Below are 15674 nucleotides of genomic sequence, written 5' to 3'. Positions count from 1 at the left end.
TCCACTCACCACTGCAGCGCCTCCTGCTGGCTGTTTTAGAAATTTGCCCTGCTCACCAGTGGTGCTACCATCACTTCTGCTCCAGCATCCACATCACTTCCAGGACCACAGAGTCCTCTTCAGGACACAGCCCTCCGGCTATGCTGCACTCTGTGCTCACCCCTTCTGGGGGAATGTACTGCAGTCCTCTGTCCAGTTACTTCCCTCAGTGGCAATTGTAGCCCATTGTCTGGTCACTTCCTCAATGGTGAGGGAGGGGACTCAGGCCCGCCCATTACTCTCAGTCCCAGACCGGGGACCCTGTAGATGGCTGCCACTTGCTGTGCCCCCTCCATCTCCTCAGTAGATTTTCCTGGGCTACTTCCCCATGGCCCGAGCACCTTCTTTGCCCTTACCTCATGGCTTCAGCCTGCAGATCCCTGCAGACTGCCAGGAGCTGCCTTCAGCTCCCTGGGTCTCTGCCTGCAACACTGCTCTGTCCAGGGTGCCTGCTGCCTTTAGCCTGCAAGGCAACCAGGCAACCTTCCTCCTCAAGTTTCAGGGAGTGACTGAAGCTGCTCTGCTTTGCAGCCCTTCTTATATGAGCCAGCCCGGCCCTGATTGGCTGCTCCTTGCAGCCCCTCTCTAATTGGCTGCCTCCTGCGCAGCCTCCCTAGGGCTCTATTAACCCCTTATGGGCAGAAGCCCCATCACAGAGGTCCAATAGGTATTTGTATTACAAGAAAGCAAATTCATCCCAGTTCCATTGGAGAACTCATGTTGTGAATTTACTGGTGCTTGTATCCCTTCATTTGATATTCCTGAAATGAAGTATTATGGTTTGTATCAAATTCCTCTACTAGTGGATTTAGTTCTGCTTACACAATGGAATCAGACAAGATTCACCCCCTTCCTCTGTTATGTACACTTGCATTACCTACTTGCTGTTGAGTTCTGCTTGCTGGAGTCTCTTCTCACAATAGTACCTCCATAGATTCAGCGGCATAAATTAATCCACAGGGATGTAGCATCTCTTGGTGAAGGTTTTGGATAAGACCTTCTCCTGACACTGCCTGTACCTTGTAAAGAGGTAATTCACCTTCCAATTGTTCTAGTGCCACATATACTAATGGTTCCCATCTATCTGCAATTTTCTGCTTTCCTCTGGGACTAAAGTTGCACATTATATCTTCCAGTTATATAGTATATATTATTACTTGGCATCCCATCATCATTGCTTTGCCAATTGATTTTTTTCTCACTTTCCTTAGTAGCTAAATCATATGCTTAGCAAAATCTGTGTCTCAGGTCCTTCACGGTTTGCTGAAGTGTTACCTCATATTGCCCTTGCTATTATATTCCAAGACACAGATCAATTGGTAGCAAGGGCTGCCTTCCTAAAATTAGAAAGTGTGGGGACTTTCCTGTTGTATCATTATTAGTACAACTAATATGCATGAATGAGTAGTAGAATATATTTCCCCCAGTTGTTCTTATATGCTTCAAGAGCTCCTAACATACTCAAAATTGTACAATTTCCTTGAAGATGGTATGGAGTAGTGCGCAATCCCGTGTGATTTTACACAGCTCAGCAATCAGATCCAATTCAAAGTTTGCACCTTGATCACTGTGTATTTTTCTAGAAAAGCCATAGGGGCTGATAAAATTCTTCCACAATTCACTAGCCACAATTCTAGACATTTGGTCTTTTGTCAGATAGGCTTGAGCATACAATACAATAATCACAAGAATATTCCTAATATCAGAGACATCCAGTTCTGTAGTTAAGAAATCAATGAGGACTAGTTCAAGTAGGCAAAAGCTTTGATATTCACAAGTTTGGCAGACTTCTCAAATTTTGCCTTCCTCCTGAGACAGATCTGACATATATCCTGGCTGCTGGGGTCATATGGGACCAATAAAATTGATCTTTAGCCAATTTCAAGGTGCTCTTCATGCCCAGATGACCCATACATTCCTCACCATATATCCCTTCTAAGGCTGGGTGTTGGTGAGCATAATGAATTACTTGCTGCCTCACATCAGCTCCTCTCCTTTCTGTGTTCCTTTACAAAACTCCATCCAACAGCTTTGGCCATTCTCATAAATAGCCACCTATTGTACCACTTCTTTTCTTCATCCTGACTGGGCCTATGGGTAGAATCCAGAAAATGAATCACAGGAGGTATATACTTATCACATCATTTTCCTAGGGAAGAGTTGATTTTGCGGAAACCACATTTTCTGTTGAAAAGATATTCTGACTGAAAATTGCCCACCAGATCTAATGTGCACATTGTGGAAAGAGCACCTCCTTTACTTATGAAGATTTACAGATTGCTTAGCTGATCACAGACTATGCGATGGGAAAGCACCTGCCTGATTGTAAGTACTGAAGAATTGCAAACATGCAGTTAACTGTTAGACACCTGATATCCAGTCTGTAACAGAGATACTGTATACCTCTGTTTTCTAATGATAGTTCTTTAACTAAGCATGTAAATATGGACATGCCTCAGCTGAGAGTGTAGTTACCAGTGGCTGAGGAGTAAGGACCTCATCCTGCCACCCTTAGTCACACGAGCCCTGTCACAGTTCAGGGCAACTGCACTTATATTTACCCTCTCTGGTCCAGTAAAGGCACCCACTCTAGGCTGCAGGCTCCTCAGCCAGCACCTCTCTTGGGCAGAAACCCATATCTCTCTCCCTTCTGACTGGGGTATTACCAGGGAGAACAGGTCTGTGCCTACACTGTGTTATTCCCCAACAGACTGCCTAAACAGGCCTGATTTGCTTATTTCCTCAGAGATGGTGGACAGTGTAATTGCCAACAGTTATAAATTACCACACAGTTCTCTCTAAGCAAGCACTTTTATTCCTAAGGTAAAAGCATTACAGAGAAAACATATTAAAACAATAAAAGAACCTACATATATGCTAATAAGCTTACCAGAGATCACCTTCTAATTCCAACAGGGGCTCTGGTTAGTGATTAGTTCTTCAAACCCCACACAGGGGCTTTTCCCATGGTCACCAGTTTATAATAGCTTTTGTTCAGAACTAGCCCCAAGTCTTATGAGGTCTCAGTGGACCATAAGACCTTCCAACCCTTCCCTAAAGATTGGGCCCCCTACTTTGACCAAAGGTCCTGTCCATTTTATGGATCTGAAAGAAAACTCTGAGTCAGTTTTAACTTAGGCTATTTAACCAAAAATCCTTTCTTTGTCTGTTGGTCCCTGGAGAATCCAGTTTGAACCAGTAAATGCGAACCTTTCTCCAGGTGGTGGTAGCTCTCTGGAGGTGTTACAATCTGAGTGAGTGTGCCTAACCACCACTCACTGATCCTAGTACCTGGAGGGCTTGGTCTTCCATGCAATTACATACAATCCCTCAACAGTACATAAATATTTGCATTTTTAATACAATGAACTCCAAAAATACTTAAACTTGATTCAATAAGGTTTGTCCAGGAGTTTGTCATATCTGTCACAAGACCCGCTCAATTTCATTGGGACTGCATGTGATTAAGAATTCCCTGTTTGCATAAGTTTGGCGGGTTCAGTCCCTGAGCTGTCACTCTTTGTATACTTTTAAACCAAAGTGAGGATTATGTACACATTGGTTACTTAACACATTTATTCTTCAGAATCTGAACATCCATATATCAAAGGCAGCAATGTTGTGGCTCACCAGCTAATGCGGACCAGTGGACTGAAGAAAGTCAGCGTTTTGCTGTACAGAGAATCAGAAGCTGAAGTACACGTGTTAAAGGGTTTAATACAGAAGTCATTCTTTCTTCTCTTTGAAGCTGTGCAGAGAATTAGATCTTCCTCCTGGATTATGAACTACTGGTTTTAAAAGGGCAACTGGCCCTCACTTAAATGAAAAGCTGCATACTGCAACTTTCATCATTTTTGGACTCATGAAATTTAATGGACTTTTGTTAACTCAAAGGTCTGAAACACACTAGAGAAAAACCATCAACCATGACTCCTTGTATCATCTTTGGTTGTTGCCAGCATTGGATGAAAGAATAAATACTGTCCATTTTAGAAATGTTGACTGATTTAGTCACTTCAAGGTTTGCTTTGCAGCCTTGAAATCATTTGTAAAATGCAGATACAATAGCACAGATGCTGAATGGTGTGGTAAGTCTAAGAGAGATCTTTTGTTACATCTTCTGAGCAAATAAAATGAACTTTGTTAATTTAAACATGGAAATACTGTATTTTAGTTATAATGGGTATATTCAGCGCATCTATATAGTATGGTTCTGTGTTTTAAAGTTCTTACGGTAAATTAACTAGGAATTTGAAATCCAGCATCATTATTCTTGCCAATGTAAAAATCTCCAAAAGCCATAATACTTTTCCCAATGCTTTTCCCAACCTGCTCTCACAGGGTATGTCTACACTTCAATGAGATACCTGCGGCTGGCCTATTCCAGCTGACTCGGGCTCACAGGGCTTCTACTAAGGGGCTGTTTAATTGCGGTCTAGACGTTCAGACAATCCATTGGGACTACTGTGAGGTAGTCAATGTAGTACTATTATTTCAAATGCAGTCAGAAACCATGATGAACATGGTCAGGCCTAGTAGTCAAAGCCATGGCAGTTGGGCACAGTGATTGCAGCGGTGGCAGTCATGCCCAATAGTTGGAGCCAGTGGTCAGAGCCAGAATCAGCGAGGCTGGAGTGAGAGCAAGGTTGGAGCAGGACTAGGAACAAGGCTGGAACAAGGGCAAGGCTGGCGCAGGCTAACACTTGGAAAGTCTGTTACCACTGTTGGACAGGAAAGAGTTCCAAGCCATGGAGTGATGAGATTGAGCTGCATCCAACGAAGTGGGCATTCACCCACGAAAGCTTATGCTCCAATACATCTGTTAGTCTTAAAGGTGCCACAGGACTCTGTTGAGACTGAGCTGCTGTTCCTCCTGTGGGGCTCATATACATGACCTGGGAATCACCTGACCAGCTGCGGATTGGCTGGAGCCCAGCACAGGAGTGACTCATCACCTTACAAGTGCTACTTTTAATAGACTCAATCCTATTCCCATCAAAGCCAGAGATGAGATTCCCCCGACCCTATATTGTTCGAACCCTCTCAGACACATTGCAAAATATAAAAACAGTTGGTTTTGTTTATTCTTTGAAATAAAATACTCTGTCTTGATTTACTGAAATTAACCTGATTTGAGCTAAATGTAGATGTTTACAGAAGTTTATACCAATAGACAGATGAGATACCGTCCAATTATTTAAAAGAACACATACAAAATAAACAAGCTTGACAGAAAGAGACAAAAGAGAGACAGGTATAGAAAATATTGACCAGTGGGTAGAAATATTACATATTCTATGTATTATGTCACAAGTATAAGTGTACAGCATGAAATTTAATAGCAAATTCCTCATATTACAGATTAAGCAGCTAGTACTTTACTGTATACTGAATAGATTGTCCCTGCTCACAGAGTATATGTGGCACATTGGGACCGTGCTGTAGCAACCCTGACATTTCAAATGAGACCAAGGTGTTTTTAAAAAAATACGATGCTTAAGAAAAAAATTGATTCTTTTATTTTTAAGTAACACTTGCCTCTAGTTTACATTTATTTTGCTTAGATAATGTTTCTGCTCATGGGATAACTTCAAGAGATACTCATTTTTATAACGGGACGGCAGTCCTAATGTTATAAGGAAAGCACTCCTAATGTTACACCATTGTACTTCAATACTTTAGAAACAATAGAATGTAGGACATACACTCTAAGATAGTGGAAAACATTGAATGGTCACAATTTCAGTTCTCTATTCAGGTCTTATACCTTTGAAGAAAGCTGTTGTTTGTACTGCACATAGTAGCTTTCATAAGAAATGAGCTTTGGATAAATGAAATCTTAACCTCAAGAAACTCAAAGTTAAAAACAAAACATTTCCACTCTAACATTATAATGGTTTTGCATATTTATCATATAAATGGTTTTGTAGTGCTGATGTTAATCATAACTTCAGTAACCTGCATTTCACATTTTCCCCTTATGTCCTGCATAAGTAAATGTGTTTGGTTCACAACCCTAATTTTCCCAGGGCCACCCCCTCCTGCTGAAAGTTAAAAATCACAGACCCTGACAATGACTGTACTGACTGCTCCAACCCTCTGTGTGTGTGTTGTGTTACAGGGTGTGTAGAGCAGCTGGAGTGTAAGCAGCTGGAGTGTGGGCTACAGTCTCTGGTGGCCGGTGTGTGTGTGTGTGTGTGTGTTATGCATACATTTTATATATAGCTGAAGGGGTTCCCTCTCAGTTGAAAATACATTGAGCTCTCCTCAGGAGAGAGGATTTTTTTTATTTATTTATTTTTTACAAAAGAAGGCAGATTTAAACACAAAGGCAAGCTGATGTCTTTTCTTGAAAAGTTTAGTACTTCAAAAGTTAACTTCTGAAAAACTGCAGATGAGTGGATAAAACATATCTTTGGACAACATGCAGCAGTCTTTATCTTTCCATCTGCATCTCCTACTTGTTGCTTACATCCTTTGGATTCCCTTGTTGCATCTTTGTACTGGGTCCGCTCCATTAGGTAAGGATTTTTGTACTTTTTAATTGTTTGACAGTAATTTGGGAGATACAGTGATAATGAATGTTATAAACTGAGACAAATAACCTGTTTACTTATACTTTTGAGCAACGTCTACAGTGATAAATATATAATTTTAAAGAGTATTCAAAATAGAGTGGAAATGGTATTAAAATTAACAATTAACAAGCTAATTTGAAAGTTAACATAGTGAAAGTGATGTTGTGGACCCTGAAGTATGCTTACCAGGCACAGTATTTACTATATATGTGGGATTTTTGTTTTTGTAATACAAAATAGAGAAAATACAACCCTTCTGACAATGCTTATTCTGTATTAGAAAATGTCAAGTACTCATAACTTGTTCCATTAAAGGAAAATATGTAAAAAAAAAACACCCATAAATTAAGAAAAGTATTTAAAAACAGAATCCATGCCTCCAGGGAGAGAAGTTTGTGCTGTATATCAGATAAATGTTATAGTTCAGTTAATTACACATATAACAATATACATTTACATAGTGCCTGGCAATAGTGCTCATAAGTAAATTTTGAAGTACTGTACATATTAAATGCAAGCTTTGTTTAATGCTGGCATAATATTCCCAGTAAGAGGTTACAGATTTTACATACTTTATTTATTCAGTTTTATTAATCTAGTATAGTAATTAATCTACTGTAGCAATATAATGATGCAATGAAAATCATGTCAGCCATTATTGAGCTAATAGTGTCTGTCAAACAGAGTATAAAATACTGGGAAAGCCTGAGGCTCAGAAGAACCAAACATTGAGTGCAATTGTACGCATATCCCATGTGCAATACTTGGTAGCAATCGCCCATTGCTGAAAATATATCACAATATTTTATACAGTTGAATTCAGCTAGGCTTTCTGATGGTTTAAAAATGTGATTATCAGCCAGTGATCATCAGCTGTATAAAGATAAAACAATTTAAAGCTCTCTTCATTTCAATATCAAAGGGTCACCTAGTAAGGTTTGCAGGACTAAACCCAAGGCAAATGACCTTATCTTCTTTATCTTCAAACAATGCTTCTAGTTTCTAAAACCTTTTGAAGGGTTGCCAGTTTTATGGAGTGTAGCAGCTACTTACCTGATAGAAAAGGCTTTTTCATCAACAGGAAATGACCTTTTAACTCCTGGTAACAAAGCAACTGCTTTTCCATTTTAGTTTTGTTATTGAAGGTAATATGCACAGACATACTTGTTAAACTGGGAATACAAACCAAAAATTAAGAAATTGTTTGCTGTACTTTAGATACAGAGGGTCTTTTGTTTTTGTTTTTCCTGTGAACTCCAAATAAATGCTCAAAAAAATGTACATTCTTTTCTGACAGATTGTGCTGTGACATTATAATGATATTAACAAAGCCATATGCTGTTTACTTTTATACTTTGAATATAACAAATCTATTAATTCCATAAGGATTTCTCTGTGAATAAGGAAAGTCTGACCAAATAGCTCTCTGCAGCTGCCTCGTTAAGAAAAATAAAAAGTCTTTTACAGAGCAAGGAAGATCTCTCGTTATCATTTTCTTCAGGAATGGAGAAGCCAGTAGTGATTAAGGATACACTCATTATTCTTGTGCTTTACATGATCCCCTGTGACCGAGAAACATGAAAGGGTTACCCACAATGTTTGTAGCTGTGCTGTAGCAGTTTTTTTAAATAAAGCACCAGATGCAATAATAACAGCAACTGTGACTCATAGGGGTGGGAGGGTTGACACTACCCAGAGCTTTTCAAACTTTTCTCAGATAAGACTGTAAGTCAGTTAAGCAAAAGAAAGAGTAACTTTTCTTAAAAATACCTCTTTAACAATTTAACTTTAAAATATCTAGCTATTTGTAGCATTGGCATCAAGATGAGGGTTTTTTTCCCCTCTAGGAGCTTTTCATGCAATAGGGGATTTGAAAAGTTTGGAAATGTTATATGAGTTTCATGCAAAGTTACAAACATGCACCAAAGTTCATGAAATAAGAGTTAAGTTGTGGCAAGTGAATTGTACAGTACCAAATATATATTACTTTTAAAAAAAATAAAGATAGTGAGTCTTGTGTATGTGTATGTGTATGGGGGCTGGGAGGAGGAAGAAAGGTATGGGGGAAATGAGGAGTAGGTGGAATGGATACCAGAGAATAGGAAGTGCAGCAGGGAGAAGAAATTTGATTTGCAGAAGAAAGGAACAGTGGCACCACGCCCTAAAGAAACAATTTATGAAGGCAAATGAGACCAATCTAGCATGTGAAAAGCTACTTGTTCTCGCTGCTAATCCCACAGACTCTAGTCTTCCTCTCACTGAAACAGTGAAAACCAAACATAGCAGCATGTAATCTGCACTATGCACATTAACAACTAAAGCAACCCCAGGAGCCTATTTTGTGACTTTTTTTCTACTATTAGATTAGATAGGATGAAAATGTATAACCAGCTATACACTTTCATGCTTCTGGGCAAAAGCAGACTAATTTCTAACTGCTTGGAGCTAGGAAGAAAGTTTCCCCATGGGCATGTCAGTTCATAATAGTCCATTATGGAGTTTTTACATCTTTCTCTTAAGCATCTGGTACCAGCCTTTGTTGGAGATAGGCTACTGGACTGAATAGAGCATTGGTCTGATCAGGTGTTACAGTTCCTAACCCCCTGTGTTCTTGTTCTTATAATCAAATATGGTTTTACACATCAAATTCTGCTCTCATTTTAAGCTGTTGTAAATGTAGCGTAACGCCACTGATTTCAGTGGGATTAGTCCAAGTTACTCTGTTACAGCTGAGAGTGTAATTTGACCTTTTGTAATTGTTATGGGCAGAGCACATAGTGATGCCTATTGTTAAGGTTGCAGAATGATTTCCATTTGCTGATAACTTTTTTGATATTTTCCTTTCTGAAACTTGGTATGTTTTTTCACAGTACAGTTTTTTTTTTTAAGTAAGCCAAAACAGTGCAGCTGTTTTTGAGAATGAAGAGAGTGAAAAAATTTACTTTTCCATTATAAAGTATTTTGTGACATTTTTGAACAACTTTAGAATGTCAGTGGGGGATCCTAGAAATTTGAAATTTGGCAGAAAGACAGTCCTTGACTCACAGATGTGCCTTTTGAAGATCTGATGAAAATTTTTTGTGACCTGTGAGAGTTATAGAGGTTTACAATATGTATTTGGTGCAAGAGCACTGGATTTTGCAATGTGATCTCTTAATGGTCTGCCAATCTTCTCTTGGTTCTGCACAGGTGTAGGTAGTTTGAAATTCTTAGGCAGCTATTTATTACTATATTAAAGTAGCACATAGCGATCCCAACCAAGATTAGGGCCTTGTAGTGGCATGGATGGAGCAGTGCTCCCTTGTGGACCTTTCTCCACAGCTGTGGGTTTGCCCAGGGGAAGGAAGCACTGAGGCACTATGTTGTATGCAGAAGGAGAATGGCTAAAGGGATAGATAAACTCATACTTTGGGGGTTGGTGTCCTTCATGACATGGAGCCAAAGTAGTGGGGCATGGTCAATAACTAAGGTGAAATGACTGCCCAGAAGATAGTATTGGAGTGAGTCCATATCCCACTTCACTGCTAATGTCTCTTTTATGACTACAGAAGAGGCCCTCTCCCCTGAGAATAATTTTCAGCTAAGACAGAGGAGGAGGTGTTCATCACCTTCCATCCCCTGAGAGAGGCATTGGTTTGTAGCAGGAATTCCCTGGTGAAGTTGAAACTATATAAGACTGGTTCTCAGCAGAGTTGGGGCTTAAGGGTTTGAAAGGTGTCTTGACAAGCATTGGTCCACTGGATCTTTTTTGGGCTATTGTTTTTAAGGAGATCCCTAAGAGGGACCACAATAATCAAGACGCTGAGAATAAATTGTTGTTAGTATTCTGACAGTCCTAAGAAGCTGTATGCCTTTTTCTTTGGAGTTGGCATAGGCATGACTGGAGGGCTGGACCTTATCCACCATGGGTCACACCTCCCTAGGTGCACCAAGGTAGATCGTCTCATTTTTGTCCAGGTGGTATTTAGTAGGGGTTTGCCACAGAGGTGAAAGTAACTTAAAGGACTTACCGGTACGCCGGAGTCCTGAGCAGGGGGTGGGACCTCAACTGGAAAGGGCGGTGCCTCAACCAGAAGAGGTGGGGCCTCGGGAGCCCCGGGCCCTTTAAATCACCGCTGGATCTCCGGGGCTCCAGCAGCGGGGCTCTGGCAGTGATTTAAAGGGCCTGGGGCTTGGGCAGCGATTCTATAAATGACTCCTCAATTACTTGCAGCTCTAGCATCTACTGAAGCTCTTGCTTCATGGTTTCTCTTATTCACTGGGGAAGGGGATCATGAATTTTCTCTGACTCATTGTCCGGGTTCAGTCTTGGAGTAATGAGAAATTAGTGGGTTCATCTAGGTTGCATAGAAAATACCATGGAGAAGGCAGTAATCAATTGCTGGGTATGGACCATTTGTTCTGGAGTGAGGTTGCTCCTGATTTTCACCATCCCAGGCTTTGAGGTTCCAGTGGTCTGGTGGCCCAATTCAGACTTTGGTAGCTAGGGGGCTGTAAACAGGCTCTCCCAAGCCTTCCATGGCTTTACAAGATTCATGAGATAAATTGTTGGAGTTTACATCTGTCTGTCTGCTGGACATTGTAATTCACAGGCCTCACTCATCATATCACCTCATAAGTCCCCTGCCAGCAAGCCAACAGCTTCAATTCCGCACTGGGAAGTAATAAGAGAAACCGATCCTCAGGTTGAACCCCCTGAAGGTGGGCCCCTTTATTAAAGGCTGATTTCTGGATGCTCTGGGCACATAGGAGTTTCTCCTTGGAGAATAAGACTAAAGTTTTGAGCTTCTCCTGAAGGTCAAGAATGTGCTATACCACATTATCCGCTCCAGGTGACCGTTCTTTCCACATTTCCCTTATGAGGTCCAAAATCCCTTGTGATTGTCTCCCATATAATAGCTTGAATTGTAAAAAGTCAATGGAGGATTGTGGCACGCCTCTCATTGCAAACAGAAGGGGAGGGAGTAATTGGTCCCAATGTCAGATATTCATAGTGATAAACTTTCTTAGCATATTCTTTAGGGTCCCATTAAATCTTTCCACCAGCTTGTCTGTTTGGGGATGGTAGCCGGTGTTTAAAAGGTCTTTATTTTCAACAGCCAACATACTTGCTTCATCGTCTGGGACATGAAGTTTGTTCCCTGGTCTATTATAATGTGGTACCCCAGTCTGGGCAAAGATTTTCATCAGTTCAGAAATAACTGCTTTGGCATTCATAGAGCACAGGGATATGACCTTACGATAATGGTTGACATAGTCCGCAAGTAACAAAATATACTGTCAAGTATCAGAGGGGTAGCCGTGTTTGTCTGAATCTGTAAAAAGCAACAGAGGGTCCTGTGGCACCTTTAAGACTAACAGAAGTATTGGAGCATAAGCTTTCGTGGGTGAATGTCCACTTCATCAGACGCAAGTAATGGAAATTTCCAGAGGCAGGTATAAATCAGTATGGAGATAACGAGGTTAGTTCAATCAGGGAGGGTGAGGTGCTCTGCTAGCAGTTGAGGTGTGAACACCAAGGGAGGAGAAACTGCTTCTGTAGTTGGATAGCCATTCACAGTCTTTGTTTAATCCTGATCTGATGGTGTCAAATTTGCAAATGAACTGCAGCTCAGCAGTTTCTCTTTGGAGTCTGGTCCTGAAGTTTTTTTGCTGTAAGATGGTTACCTTTAAGGAAAAAAACTTCAGTTTTTGAAGATGGCTGCTTTGACCTGCATATAATCTCAGATGGTGAGAGGGTCTAAAACAGAGGTGGGCCACATCTGGCCCATGGGACTGTCCTGCCCGGCCCTTGAGCTCCCGGCCAGGGATGCTAGCCCCCAGCCCCCGGCCCCTCTCCTACTGTCCCCTCTCCCCCGCAGCCACGCTGCTGCACGGGCAGGGCTCAAAGCGGTGCGCTCCTGCCGAGCAGAGTGGCAGTGTGTCTAGCTCTGGCCGGGCGGTGCGGCTGCCAGACGTGCTGCTCTGAGCGGCATGGTAAGGGGGCCGGGGCTGGGGAGTTGGATAAGGGGCAGGAGGTCCTGGGGGGCAGTCAGGGGACAGGGAGCAGTCGGATGGGGCAGAGGTTCTGGGGCAAGGGCGGTCAGGGGATGGGGAACGGGGGGGTTGGATAAGCATGGGCGTCCCAGGGGGCCTGTCAGGGGCGGGGGTGTGGCTAGGGGTCAGGAGATGGGGAACAGGGGGGTTGGAGAGGCGTGGGGTCCCGGGGGGCCTGTCAGGGGGCAGGGGTGTGGATAGGGGTCGGGGCAGTCAGGGGACTGTGAGCAGGGGGGTTAGATAGGGGGTGGGGTCCCGGGGGGCAGTTAGGGCCGGGAGGGGGTGGTTAGGGGACGGTTAGGGGACAAGGAGCAGGAGGGTTTGGATGGGTTGGTGGTTCTCAGGGGGGCAGTCAGGGGGAGGGAAGTGGGAGGGAGCGGATAGGGGGTGGGGGCCAGGCTCTTTGGGGAGGCACAGCCTTCCCTACCCAGCCCTCCATACAGTTTTGCAACCCCAATGTGGCCCTTGGGCCAAAAAGTTTGCCCACCCCTGGTCTAAAAGCACGATTAGCTGTTTGCTCAATCCCAGTTAAGTATGGGGCCAGCAAAACTGCCCATTGTTCAAGGGGTCACTGGGCTGCAGTTGCCATTTGCCCCAAGGTTTCAAGAAAGGCCTTGTTGTCAGGCCTCCTTTTTGTAAGCCTGACGGGAAAGGGGCCACTGCTGAATAAAGTTTTGTCAATACTGCTGTAGTAGACGGTCATAGTACGGTGATCACCTATTGTACTAGTTACTGCTATTGGACCATTAGATCATGTATTAAATGGCTGCTGGTGGTTGGCCATTGGCTGGAAGATTTGCTGTTGCTGGTATTGAGTGTTCTGCTCAGCCATTCATTTTAGCAGTGAATCCATAGCCATCCAACTATGAGGAAGGAGAGATATTTGCTTTAGGATACCCACCCCTTTTCTTTTCAAGGCTTGCATTCTCCACGAAATCTGTAGTTGTTTGCCTAGAGCACTGCTCACCCTGGAGCTTCCTGATGCTCTAACATGGCCACAATTCTTCTGGTGGGGGGAGGGGAGAGAGGAAGTCTGTCTCTCTGGGATCCACTAAGGCAGGCTTCGGCCCAACAGCTAATTGTCCCTTCAGTCTTACTCCCTCCTGGAATGGGGTGGGGTTCGAGGGTCTCATCCCTGAAATGTTCTAAAACAAAAAACAAAGTCAACTCAATACTGGGCCATTCCCAGTCTGCAAATGGGGTGTCCCTGCCCTTTCCTTTGGCCTTAGTTCACATGCAGTCTCTTAACTGAGTGTTGCTATCTCCTGAGAATAGATCCCAGAGAGACAGACTCCTCCCCAGTGGCTACTCCGGCTAACACGCCCATGTCTCTGCCAGCAAAGCTTCCTTCAGGCAGAGGCAGAGCTCCATCCTCATTCCTGGCCAATCAGCCCTGAACTGAGCCAGGCTCTCTCCTTTTATTCCCCTCCAGGCTGGGCATTGGCTACAGGTATAGCAGGGTGGGGCTAGCTAGGCCCATAGACCCTCCTAACCCCTTCTCAGCTGTTGTGAAGCCTCTTTGCCCCATCACAGGCTCCATTTTACTAAGCACTGTTCATACTTAGCATAAGAGAGTATTTTGTTGTTCATGTTATTGCTGCATTAGGTAAAATCATGGCTCAGTTAAAATCACTGGCAAAACTCCCATTGACTTCAATGGAGCCAGGATTTCACCCTTGTTTTTTCATACTTATCTTCAGACCTGATCTAAAGCCTATTGAACTCCTGTCATAAACAGATAGTTAAGGGTTAATGCCTCTTTTACCTGTAAAGGGTTAAGAAGTTCACCTAACCTAGCTGACACCTGACCAGAGGAACCAATGGGAGGACAAGATGGTTCAAAGGGAAGGAGGAAAGTTCCCTTTGTCTGTTGAGTTTCACTTTGGACCAGAGTGGGGAAGCTCCAGAATTCAACCTCTTATTAAGTAGTGAGTATTAGTGAAGGAAATAAATAGGTTTATGTTTATTTCTTTGTAACCTGTCTTGTGCAATTAGAGGAATAGTCAAATTGGGTATTTTGGGTATTTTTTGTGTGTAACTAAGGGTTTGCCCAGGGGAACATCCTCTGTGTTTGGAATCTGTTGTCTGTGAGAGTAGCTGGTATGCTAAGCTCTCCCAGAGGGTTTTCTTTTACCTTTCTTTTCTTTAATTAAAAGGCTTTTTCTTAATACCTGATTGATTTTTCCTTGTTTTTAGATCCAAGGGGGTTGGATCTGGATCCACCAGGAGTTGGTGGGAGAAAGGAGGGGGGATGGTTAATTTCTCCTTGTTCTAAGATCCAAGGGGTTTGGATCTGTATTCACCAGGGAATTGGTGAAGAGTCTCCCAAGGCTACCCAGGGAAGGGAATTAGCACTTCGGGAGTGGTGGCAGCAGACCAGATCTAAGCTGGTAGTTAAGCTTAGAAGTTTCATGCAGGCCCCCACATTTGTACCCTAAAGTTCAGAGTGGGGAAGCAGCCTTGACAACTCCACAGGAATACTCCTGCTGGCTTTATTTGGCTTTGGATCTGTCTCTTTTCTATATCTTTCCTACCACATCACCTGGGTTGTTATCTATTCAGATTTCACAAATGAAACAAAGTCAAGCATAGTCTGACCTTGAATGGAAGACTTCCAGTGAAAACCAAGGATATTGTGAGAAGCATGTTTTATTCTTGATTGGGTTTGGTCTCTATTCCTTTAAAAATAAAGTGAGCTCTGACCCTTTGGGATGAAAAGCACTATTGACCGTAGGTTTTATATTGCCACCTGACAAAGCCCTAGTAAAGCTCCCCCTTCTTCCGTAGGGACTGGGCCATGGGTGGTCAGATCTAACGATTATAGTCAGGAGCCTGGAACCAAGGTGCTAAGCCAAAGATCAGAGCCAGAGTCAGGATTCAAGCCAAAGGTTGTTCTACTCCTGGGAAAATTCCACTCCTTTAAACCCCAGCCCCTTGGAGAAAAGTTGGATAAAACTAGTTCTCCTAGCTTCAGCTAACCCGTTGTCCTAAGGTGCTCCTGTTTGAATGGGCAACCATCAA

At 42.8% G+C, this 15674-nt stretch overlaps 1 protein-coding gene across 1 annotated transcript in view; it reads left to right on the top strand.

Annotated features, from left to right (window-relative positions):
* Window positions 1-6463: 6463 nt before the first annotated feature.
* Window positions 6464-15674, top strand: part of LOC135885737 (von Willebrand factor D and EGF domain-containing protein-like) — a 253396-nt gene continuing 244185 nt past the window's right edge. Inside the window, exon 1 of the mRNA XM_065413644.1 lies at window positions 6464-6560. Within this exon, the coding sequence (XP_065269716.1) occupies window positions 6464-6560 (97 nt within the window). The remainder of the gene's footprint in view (window positions 6561-15674) is intronic.

This window comes from Emys orbicularis, chromosome 11 (assembly GCF_028017835.1).
Source record: "Emys orbicularis isolate rEmyOrb1 chromosome 11, rEmyOrb1.hap1, whole genome shotgun sequence".
NCBI lineage: Eukaryota > Metazoa > Chordata > Testudines > Emydidae > Emys > Emys orbicularis.
The sequence above is the reverse complement of the archived record's forward strand: the minus strand, read 5'-3'. Positions and strand labels throughout refer to the sequence as shown.